At 36.7% G+C, this 12,065-nt stretch overlaps 1 protein-coding gene across 1 annotated transcript in view; it reads right to left on the minus strand.

Moving 5' to 3' along the window:
* The window catches only part of USP7 (ubiquitin specific peptidase 7), a 69,777-nt gene that overhangs the window by 5,894 nt on the left and 51,818 nt on the right, over positions 1-12,065 (minus strand). The window contains exons 14-28 of the mRNA XM_071571580.1: positions 11,666-11,810; positions 10,995-11,125; positions 9,761-9,895; positions 9,453-9,554; positions 8,661-8,766; positions 8,216-8,308; positions 7,320-7,387; positions 6,020-6,120; positions 4,499-4,652; positions 3,902-3,969; positions 2,696-2,804; positions 2,526-2,603; positions 2,133-2,233; positions 1,413-1,512; positions 596-715 (exon numbers count right to left, since the gene is read on the minus strand). Coding sequence (XP_071427681.1) covers positions 596-715; positions 1,413-1,512; positions 2,133-2,233; positions 2,526-2,603; positions 2,696-2,804; positions 3,902-3,969; positions 4,499-4,652; positions 6,020-6,120; positions 7,320-7,387; positions 8,216-8,308; positions 8,661-8,766; positions 9,453-9,554; positions 9,761-9,895; positions 10,995-11,125; positions 11,666-11,810 — 1,611 coding nt within the window. The remainder of the gene's footprint in view (positions 1-595; positions 716-1,412; positions 1,513-2,132; positions 2,234-2,525; positions 2,604-2,695; positions 2,805-3,901; positions 3,970-4,498; positions 4,653-6,019; positions 6,121-7,319; positions 7,388-8,215; positions 8,309-8,660; positions 8,767-9,452; positions 9,555-9,760; positions 9,896-10,994; positions 11,126-11,665; positions 11,811-12,065) is intronic.

The following is a 12,065-nucleotide window of genomic DNA, read 5'->3' on the forward strand; positions in this document are numbered from 1 at the left end:
CCCCAGAAATACACTTTGATATTCAAAGAATCAGTGTGACATTCAGCTGGAGCAACACCACACACAAACTTGAGAATATAAATTAAGCTTTCAAAATTAGCTTTCACTCTTGTATTGATTTCCAGCCCTAGAAGATAAAGCACATCAAATTACAGAAGTTATGAAATGCAAAGTCATCTCAGAAAGCAAACTCATTTTCCATAATCACCTGTCTCAGTAAGAGGCTGAGCAACCATGGCCTGGCCACTTCTGTCAGTGAGTTTGCATTGCAGTCACTTAAGTATTATTAGAAATAGGATTCTAGGTTTGCTGGGGGTTTTGCAGAGAGCTGGGGAAGGATACTATTGATTTGACAGCATTAAAATTCCTTGTATGAGGCCAAACACCTACTTTCTGGATATTGCACAGGCTCACTGAAACACTAAACAATTTGTATATGCAAAAGAGAACTGGGATGGTAAATGATTTAACCATAAAAAGGCAGAGACAGGGCAGAACCTTTCATACAGGAGCTGTATTTTGCCATACACTTGTTACACTAATCCATTTCTTTGACAGTACTTTAACAAGGGAGAAAAAGGGAGGCATACTGTACCTGGTGTATCCTCAGCAAGAATGGAATTCCAAATGTCCCAAAAACCTCTTTGTGGAAATGTGCCACTGTGATTAGCATCTCATTTTCTTTATCTATATCTACCTGGTCCAGAGGAATTTCCTAGATCCAGACATAGAATTAGGACTGCAATCAGCTAAACTTCCTCCAAAAGTACCTTATTAAGTGACTAGAAGCATTACTGATATACTCTTACTGATGTAAAAAATTCTATTTAAAAACAATTAAAAGAACCATGTTGTTTGACAGAGTCTTTTTACAAGAGCCCTCATTACAATTTACATTGGAAACCACTTTTTTAATTTCTGATCTCTAAGGTAGTTAACATAACAATGATGAAATGTTTAGGAAAAAAAAGATCACACAGTAAGTATCAAAATTTGCCTTAAGAAGCTCAAACTTAACAGAAAAGGAAACAAAGTCTTCTAGAATATTTATTTTTAGACTATGCAAGTGGGCTCTAAGCACAAACATTTCTATCCTGAGCCCTCAAACAGACCTTGGAATAATAATTCCAAGATAATAAATGTCCTATGGACTGGCCCTTGCAAAGTCCTCATGTATTGTTATAATAAGCATATAAAAGAATTAAAGAATAAAATCATTATAGGGAAGCAGATGAAACAAAGGAGGATCCTTTTAGAAGGACAACCTTTAAAAATACATATATATTATCATGTAATCTTAACTTGTTGCAGGCATCACAGTATTTGAAAATCAGAATCCAGAAGAAAAGAATTACCACTTGAGAGAGTTTCCAAGTCAAATTTCAAAGTCTTTTAAGAGAAGTAAAATTTACCTCTATTCGAAACGTTCGACTTGTTGCAGGTGACAAACACTCTAACAGCTCATCTTCCTGATGGACACCGATGATTTTGTAACTTACAATTTCTAGCAGCCTTCAAAATAAACAAACAGGAGAAGGATTTTTAAGAAGTAAATAAAAAAAGAAAAATCAATGCAACATTTCTTTCTGAAACCTTGAGAATCATTAGTGAAGTCAGGATGTAAACTGATGCTACTGTTGTAATTGTAAAACTTTAAATCCAGCCTTTAGTAAAAATTAAGCAGTAAAGTTACAAAAGGTTAAATTATTTCTGGCTCATGACAAAAAAGCCAATATATGCCATTACAAAACAAAGCTTTCTAACATAGATGGTTTTAAAAATTCTCTTTACATGACCTCACTTTTAACTCCTGTAACTCTCAAGAACTGAATAGCATGAAATGCTTGAATTGGAAACAAGTATTAAATTAACAAATGCAATTGATGAAACTTATGCAACTCAAGGATTATATTCAACATCATGAAATACAAAATAAATAATGGTATAAAATTTATATTCATAGTTAATAAGCACTCATTTTAACCGTGGAAATCTGGAAGTTTTTTATTTTTAACACAGTACCAGACTTAATTTGATATTAATGGTTTTTACAGTAGTTTAAATTCTATTGATACTTTTCTGCACAAAATCCACACAATCACAAAAAAGAAATCAAAATCCTCCAGCTTTACCTTAATTTCCCTGAACCTTTTTCAGAGAGTTCTACAACTTTTTTACATTCTTCTAACAGGTCCCGCACACACCCATGCTTATCTGGATATACTGTTATTTCCTGGGGAATTTGAAACACAAAAATTGTTAGAAAAGTTGAAAACGTAAAAAGCAACATTAAAGCACCTCCAAAATTCATCTTTAAAAGATAACAATTACTAAAGCCAACACCTATGTTATCTTCAAAATTTCTGTTAACTGACATAATTTTTTTCTTGTTTGCTTAGGGTTCTTTTACATAAGGTACAACTTTGTTCTGATTTTGTGTTATTTGGGGTCAGAGTGTGTGACCCATAACCACAGCCATACCAGCTTTGAGACAGAAAGAACAAGTATGTAAGGACCTCACTCACCTCTTCCCTAAACTGGCTATTTAGCCATATGCATTTAAAACTTCTTCTGTTTTCAAAATCAGTTATTTTCATTTTGAGCTTAAGAAAGAAAAGAAAAACACTTTAGGCATACTTTGAATAGGGCAGAATTATTTTTTAAACTTACACCAGTAAAAATAAAAGACTCTTACCTGCTGATAGTAGAGTTTTTTTGGTTGCCTAGGCTTGAAGAACTGCAGAAGATCTCTTAGAGTACCTTCATAATTATGTCTAAGAGGGTTACCAGGGCCATCCCTATAACTACAGAAGGAAAGAGGAAAAATATGAATGTGTTTTTACAATCCATCTCTCCAAAACCCATCACTGATCAGTAAATTGAAGTACTGAGAACAGTTTTATTACTGGCTTCCAGTTTCAAGTAATTGCTAACACAGCCCACACAGCACAACATACAGAGCTTTAGTGGTTTTTAAACACAGCTGAGCTGTGGGAACAGAAAAACCATTCACTGTGTGTGTTAACTCTCTTAGATGTTTACAAGCTCACCATCAGTGCTGCAGGATAGCAGACCTGCATTCCTCTGAAATTACTGGTATAGCAGCACATGCCTGAAGATTGTGAAAGGTTAATTTGTGGAGCCATATTACAAAGCACATTCCACAGCGACCACAGCACTGTAAACTACAAAGAGCTACTCAAATTCCATCTCGGTTGGTGATGGAGATACCCTCAGGTAAGTAAAGAGCAATCTACACTTACAGGAATACAAGTATATGTAAGCTTTGTGGATGCATTGTTGCTCCAACATATACAGACAGCTACTAACACACTGTTTTCTGCTAGTTTTACAGAGATCAAAACTAGTTTTACACAACTGTGCCTAAAACAACACTTTAACCAGAAATACCCCTTTGAGCACCTGTGAATTTGTTAAGATTGTCATCTTCAGAAAACCTCATTTGTAGACTTTGAGGGAGGAGAGGGGAAATCAGTTCTTCCTGCATTTAAACTTGTAAATCAGCAAGAATACTGCTTTTATGTGTACTTGTTTCTGCCCTCCTCCATTCTAGAAATCTGCACTCACTGAAACAGCACTTAGATTAGCCTAGTAACTTATCCCATAGCACAAGGCTTTGAAGTAACTAATGTTTTTTTCAATGACACTTACTAGAACTCCTCTAAAACATGCAAATCTTTGAGGCTCTAGAGCCACACACTGCAATGTCCACAGTGCCTCTGCAACCTGCTGAGCATGCCAGAACACTGACATCTTACTGGGAAAGAGTAAGTTAACAGTCTGGGAAAGGCTACAGAGTAACTGCTATCTATCTACCTATATTTAGGCTAAATATTTTAAGGAATAGTTTAGACACAGAACACCAAGGAATTCATCTTACCCTTGGGACTTGAAAAACTGTAATAGCATTGGATCCGTGTTAAGCCTTTGCGCGACTGTCTTTGCAACCTGAAAATAAATTTTTAGTAAGTTCTGAATTATTTCAGACAGTTATGACATTGCTCCACAATCATACATTCAATTAATTCCATAACAAGGTTGGATCTGTTAGTGTCACTGAGCATTAAACTGCATTGTGTGAAGAAAGAAATACAGTTTGCTATACAAAATTAATATTGCTGGTGACACTACAAGCACAAAATATGTATCACTAGATCCCCAAAGTATTTTCCTTCTAATAGCTAAATTTTACATGTCACTTCAAAGGTAAATGCATAAATTCATTGAATATAATTTCTCTGACCGAGTAGACTGGCCTACCAAGAAAGAATCCTACTATCAAATAACTCATTATTAATAAAACCCTGGAGTTTAGAGTATTTTCTTTTCACAAGCATTAATAGCTTAAATTTTTCAATGCAGAAAGTGTAGAAAAACACACCTACTCTTCTCTAGAAGTATGTGTAATGCACTTGTGAAATAGTGCACAAGTTACTTTCCGAACAAGGAAACAAAAGCAGAGAAACAGGACACATGCCTGAAAGTAATTCATCCTATTGGATAAAGTAACAACAAAGCCTGGGTCATTGGGGATGGTTTTATCACAGAAAATGACATCCACTCGATGATAGAGGTCTCGGAAGTATTCCTTAGCTGTTGGTAGTTCGCTGTTATCATTTTCTGGGTCATCCCTACAAGAGCAAACAAATGGTAACAAACCATTACATATCACATTGTTACACACACAACAGCTTGGGCTTTTAAAAACATGTTCTATAGTAAGTCAGCAACGGCTTAGAGGTACAGAAATAAAGTTTAGAAACCTTTCTAGAGAGCCACCACTCGTACACAGTAGGACTAATGCAGTCAGTAGTGACCCAGAGCCCTGTGCAGTGCAAGGCCCATTGCCCTCACCTGCTGCACTCGCTCACTTGGCAGTGTGGCCGTACCCTGGATCCTGTGGTTCCACAGCACCTTTCCAGCAGGAGCCATCCCTCCCTCCCACCCTGGCACAGCACTGTGTGTCTGTATTAATGCTGCACAGCTTGGCATATGCCCCTGTATAAATTGCTTTGCACAGAGGCCAGATGTACAACAGCATTCCTTGACCCACAGAAGCAGAGCAGTGGGCACAGAGGCTGGTTTGGGTCACTCCTGACTGGTACCCCAACTTCTCAGCAGAGAAATAGCACCAGGGTACAAGCTGTGCACTTACCCAGCAGTCAGCAGCCAGCCAAGGGTGCATAACACCAACTGGGTCAACTGGGAATGCGAGTTCCAAGGCATGACATGAGAAATACATTCATCTCACATAATCTGGGGTAAGAGTGCTGAAGATAGACTAGCTGGCTTCCACCCACTGTCAGCCCATGGAGAGAAACACAGCAACACAGTTGGGTGTGACCATCAGGAGCGAGAGCATAGAAATGCTGATTTATAGCCCTGACAAGATTATGAAAGATCCCTTTAATGGATACAAGATGCAGGAGTTCCCCTTTTGCCTTGGAGAAAACTCCAGCTGAAACACCAGTACACCTACAAGTTGCATGTGCTCAGGCAAACTGGGAGCATCTCATCACCGCAGATCAGTACCCCAGTAAGGAACTTACTGTGAGTAAGTAAAAGGGAAAAAGGGAAAGCAGTTTAGTTCAGTTCTAAGCTGAAAGGAGCTCCAAGCCAAGAGCCTTGTACAGTGACCATGGTACTGAGCCCGAGATCTGAAACACTGGAAGGCTCTTCAGTGGCTCCACTAAAAAGCTGCACACATCAGACGCATTGCTGAACCATTTTCTGGCAATATTAGGACCTATTTCAGGTTATCAGTTTTCTAAACTAGGATGGAACCTTCTTTTCCTTAAATAACATGGCATGTGATAATTAAAGTACTACTGGTATTTTTTCATTTCCCCTTGGAATAAACAAATGTGAACTGCTGAGAACACATCTACTGTTGGGAACATAATATTTTGCTCTGGTTAAAAATCCTTAAAGGGAGTTCTGCTTTCAAAGTGAAACATGATTTAATTGCAATGATAAGCTGCCCCCTTAAAATACATACTTCTGAAACACTATGATGTCGCCATCCATGAGTTCATCTAGAGCTTTATCAAGAGATACATCATAGTCTTGAATCCTTTCTGTTAAATTGGGTTTAACTTCCTGCAATAAAGAACAAAAATTATTGATCACGGAATAAACAAAAGACAAAAATAAAGGTCACAATAGTGAAGGAATCTTCACATAAGGTAACCTGTTATCTTCTTTTAACAAATGTGTATATAAATATATAAACAAATTAAATGCAATCTTAGCTAAGGTCCAGATAGATTTAATTGCTATTCATAAAACTGGATGCTCATTTTAACCTTTGGAAATCTCACTCAGTTATCTTCATTTTCAGAAACATTTTATCATTACCATGTTAGCACTGAAATTTTTCCAAAATTCAGAGTTTAATTTTCTACTGATTCAGCTTCCAGGAAGCCTTTAGAGCAGTGATTATGATCATTCATTTTACTAGTGCAGAACTTTTGTACACAAATTCACTTGTCTTTAAAATAAGTTAAAAAAAAGAAGACAAGAACTCCAACAAAGCCATAATAAAAATGCATGTATTCTAAAATATCTGTGCTTATTACATATTTACATTTGTAGGTTGATTTCTTAGGATACAAGCACCTGTCTAAGCAAACTGGAATCAAACTAACTCTGCCCTGCACAGAGCAGGAGCACCTGACAGTTTTGCTCTTTAGGATGGCAGTGTGTGTGCTGCCCTGGAACCACCAGAGAGAGCAGCAGGACTGCTAACAAACTTCGCAATAAAAACCCAGTTCCTTGTTCTTACTCTAGCCAGGAATTTGCCTTGGCATTTTCAGCCCTCTATAAATACAGCAGTTATGAAGATTTACTATTTGTGTATTTGGGCAGAAACATGCTGGCAGACTAAGGATTTTGTTCACTGACTTCTGATTTAAGGAAGGAGGGAGAAGATGCAGCATTTTCTCAACTTCATTGTCTAAGGGGGGGCACTGAAAATACAATGGCCAATAACATTAGCAACATTAGCTTCTCTAACGTGGCAACAGAGATTTAGCACAACTAAGCTACCCATGTAGGACTTCACAGAGACATTTTCTTGGTTTTTAAAACTTCACACTTCTAGTTGCTTAATATTGAATCTGTTTTGAAGGTAACTATCTGCTGCTACACTTTTGCAGCACTATAGACTTCAAAGCTACAGGTTACAGTGCTGATGATTGATAAATTATGATCATCATGAGCAGCTTTTTTCACGAATGAAGCTTCTTTTTCTTTAGCATGTAAGAGACAAAAGTTAGAAGAAGTCTGTCAATGCAAACCTCATAGAGGATAAGGTCAGTTTCTTGTGGAAATCCTGCTCTCTCACACATAACCGGAAGCAAGTCACCTATTGAGAAAAAGAAAGGAATGTGAAACACGTTGCAATAACTGATAATGAGATCAACTGCAGAAAGAAGAGAACCTATTTTTCTACCTTGGAGAGGTAGAAAATGCCTAAGAATGAGCCTTCCAGGCTAATGTTGTTGACATTCAACCCAGAGACATATTTGCACTTCATTTGAACAACAAAAATACGTTTCGAGAGGTGAAACAACACCGCTCCTTTGCCAGAGGAAAAGTTTAATCTTTAAAAAAATTAAATTAGAAAACATGTGCAAGTCAAGAAAATCAGACATTCAAAATGAAAAACTGGAGCGTTTTTACTCAGTGGACATTTGCTGAATTCATTAAATGGACCCTTATGAAAATCAAGGCTCACACCAATCCAATCCAGTCTGAGCAACTGCTCAGGCTGCCATAGTTAAAGATTGCAGAAGAGTTATTTTAAAATCTATTGCAGAAATATATTTCACAAAAATCCCTGAAATAAAAGGGAATAAACCAAACTGGAGAGCAATATAAAATCAAAAAGCTTTACAAGTCTGAAGCAGCTGTTTATGTTCAGCAACACCTGGTGACTACAGCAATCCTGAAACCAACAATTAGCTGACCACCAACAGTGACTTAAGGGAACATGCTTGGTCCTGCAATAAGCATCATGACACAGCACAGGGGAGAAAACTGTCAGGTTCTGGGTTAAATAAGAATTTATTTCTGTGGTGTACCTTTAGTTTCAGTGATAGAAACGTTATTAAAAGAGAAGAAAAAAATATAAGCAACCTACTGTCTTTAAAAGTTTTCAATTGTAACAACAAAACTGAATTTCAGAACGTACGTATTTTACAGGATATCGGCGTGTAGATATGTCCACAATAATTCAAACTCCGAGTCTTCGGATCATACATCTTCAGGAACAACATCACATCATCTGCAAATTAAGAAACAAAACTTAATTTTTAAGTAAGGGGAGGAGATCACACAGATGTTTTTCTTTTATGCACTAACAAATATCTGTCTTTGATTTATTAATTTGATTCCCTTAAATATATATATAAATGTATGCAGTGAGTCTAAAAATATACAAAGCATGTCTTACACTTCAAGAGAAATGAAGTAAAAACTGCATGAGAAAAACTAATTCAGCACTGTAGTAGTTTGATGGATACACCAACGATATCTTTGAAAAAAGGAGTGTACAAAAAGGAGTGTACAAAGTTTTTTGAGATTCCCCCAAAATAAACGCATTTTGTGTTTAGGAAAGGTTTAGTCCATATGCTTACGATCTTTATCAAACTTGGGTAATGTTGCTCCAGTAGCAGCCATCTCTGGATCTACTGTTTCCAAAAATATTGTCCATGGATTCTCATTGTCACTGAGCTCAATCATCTATGTACAAAGATATGAAAGAAAAAAAAAGGTCTCTGGAGAACATGATATAAACTGGTATCTGCATTTTAATCAGATACAAGAACTTTATGACATTCTATGAGTGGGAGAATTTTGCTTTAAGTTGTGTTAAAGGCAGTTTATGAAGTTGATTGAAAGAAACAAATATAAATACAAAACAACCAAAAATTAAATTAAGGACTAACAATTGGTTTTATTTAAAATAAACCCACCTCTTCGTCATTTAAAAATGTACCTACAGATATCTTTATTATGACAAGAACATTATGTCCTTTTAGAAGTAACATGACAGTGACAGGACAGAAACCAATCACTCTTTTCTGTCGTATTTAGACACAGTGTTTTAGCAGCACATTGCATGAAATCCAGAGGTTTTTCCCCAAATACTTGAGGACTCAAAAAGACATTTCTGTTTTAAATCTAACCTAAAAACCCCAAGATTGCACATTTTTTCATGGAAGAAAAATCATGCACCACATTCCTGCTTCCTATCCAAATTAACCCACTAAATCTCAAATCTTTTTAAGTATTAAACTTCACCAGATACAGTGAAATTAATTTTAAATTAAAACCCTGAAAAAAGTCATGTCCAAAACTTAGATATTTTTAAGAGAACTAAAAATCATGAATGAACACAGAAATGTCCTCTGTCAATGACCATTTACCGTTTTATTGCCATCTGCTTCATTATCTAACATTGCAGGTCTTTTTGTTCCATTACTTCTTGCTTGCATTGGCCACAATCTGATTTGATCCTGGGGAAATCCCTATAATAAATAAAAAATGTGACAGGAAACTAAAACAAATTTAGGGGATAAAAAGGCTAAAATACTTTTATTAAACCCAAACAGATCTTCTGTGTTAAAAGATCTAAATTATGGCTGCTGCCAATACCTGGAGAAAATAAGGGCTATGATGGAATCATAATGTCATAAAATAAATACATGCAGGTATTCAGCTATAGAAAACTTACCATCGTTTGAGAGAGGTTTTGAACAAATTCTGTAAGTGTGGAGTTTTTTAATACTTTGAAAACAGTGTATTTCACTTTTTCTTCATCATACATATCATTGCCTTGGTGGCCACAGAACTGATCCTCTGCCACTATCTGAAAAATGACATTTAAAGGTTACTACTCATATTAGCTCAGCTGCACCATGTAATGGGTTCTCAAGATGCTTTCCCATGCAACCTCACTGGCTGTCTGGGTGGTGGCAGAGTGCTAACAGTATTTGTATTTCATGAAGAAAATTTGCAGACATACAGATTATAATTAAATTAAAAGATTGTGATTGATAGTCACATCAGTGCAAGTAATTAAAATACACTAATTCTTACAAATCCCCAACAATTAAAAACCAGTTGTGCTTAGATCCCAGTCTTGGAAACGTGCTCTAACAATCTTGGCACTTAAAAGGGGGAGAAAAGGCTCCATAATTATTTTATAGTGTAATGCAAGGAGGCTGCCTAAACTTTCTCCTCTGTTTCCCAGAGCCTGCTTGCACTCTGTTCATAGAAACACACACACTACTGCAACTCTCCCCAGTGTCTGGTGCAAATGCAGTGCAGAACAAGCTAAACCTCACCAGTGTCTCTACTTTGGAACACCATGAAGAAGATGCTGGGAAACATGGAGGCAAATGGAAAATGGGTTCTATTCTCCTGTGCCAGATGGGCTCTGGAAAGAGCCATAAACAGGGTTCCTTAAGGCAATTCATAACAATCTAGTCCATCTGGCTTTTCCAAAAAAGATAATTGCAAATATAAGCACTCTCTCCTTCTGCTTCTATTAGATGAGCTCAGTTTGGCAGAAGTCCAAGCTTGCAGCCCATGGCTAGATACATTCTAATTTTAGAAAATAATTCCTGAAGGAGATAAAAGTGCAGTGGCAGGGCATCCATTTCAAATAACCTGGTCCTTTTCCTTTCACCTGAACTTACTATTTTTACTTACAAACACATATATTCTAAAGGAAACAGAAATGTCTGTAACACACAGTACTGTGTGTTTCATTAGGATTCACTACATAAGTAAATATACCTACAAGAACGAAAACAATAATTTCACTTCAACTCTTACTTCAGAACAGAAATTTAAAAAAAATAAGGGGAAAAAAAGGAGAGAAAATTAAGGTTTGCCTTGGGTGGCTCAATATTTTGAATTTTCATGGTAAGGCAGTTGCAACTTAATCTGTTTCAAAAGCTGACCTGCACTTGCATATAGAGGTGAGCCTCCTGCCTCTCCTTCCTCTTCTGAGCTTCTATCCTTTTCTCTTCTTGTAGCCTTTCTACAAGTTGTTGAGGAATATCATGGTCGGTGACAGGTTGCAAAACTTCACCTACAAAGCAGATTTTATGATGTCACTTCACGATTTACACCAAACAGCAAGTTTTTTCATACACACTTGACTTTCCTCTGATTTGAAGTCAAAGCCAGCTTTCTTCATCTTCTAATTAAAAATATGGCTTGAGATCATCACACTTAGGCAAAAGGAGCTTCTTCCATCCCAATCCAGAATGCACTACTTCCATGAAATATGTATTATAAACCTCTGAATTAAACATTCAGCTCATAATTGAAAAAATATTTACCACTGCTCCATTTTTTTTAGCATACATACATCTACATATTTATAATCAATTTGGTTTAGATTCCATTACTGAAGTTACCTTACTAAGTTTTATAAAACAGCCAAGGTAGAAGCACTTTGCAGGCACTCAGTCCTGCCCTACTGTGCTAAAAGACAACACCAGATCAGCACATGCTTCCCAAAAGTGAGAGAAAGGCTGGCAAATCCCATGGGGTCTATCAGAAGTAAAATACAGCCCTAAATGCCTGTATGTACATCCACCTCTGAGCACAGCCAGAGGACACATACTCAGTTTGGACTCCCTGATGTAGACCAGCATGTAGGCGTTGGTGCAGTGCCGCACAGACAGGTCATCGTCGTGACCCCCATAGTTGTGCTCAATCGCTTCCTCCTTTGTGCATCTCGATACAACATCGTCATCAAATTTACACCACTAGAGAGAAAATTGTATATATAAATATCATTTGGCACATAAAATCATGTTTTTGAATGATAAATTAATCCTATTTCTGGCACACCTTTCAGCTATTTGAAGTAAGTGAAATTACTCTTCAAGCAGCATCTTGTTTAAAAAAAAATCTAGTTAAGTGTAATTTGTGCTACCTGCTACTTCTGTTCAGCAAAACAAACTCCATAAATACCAAACCTTTACTGAAGTATTTGAACATTTTTACACTGAATATCAGAA

Source organism: Pithys albifrons, chromosome 16 (assembly GCF_047495875.1).
Source record: "Pithys albifrons albifrons isolate INPA30051 chromosome 16, PitAlb_v1, whole genome shotgun sequence".
Classification (NCBI taxonomy): Eukaryota; Metazoa; Chordata; class Aves; order Passeriformes; family Thamnophilidae; genus Pithys; species Pithys albifrons.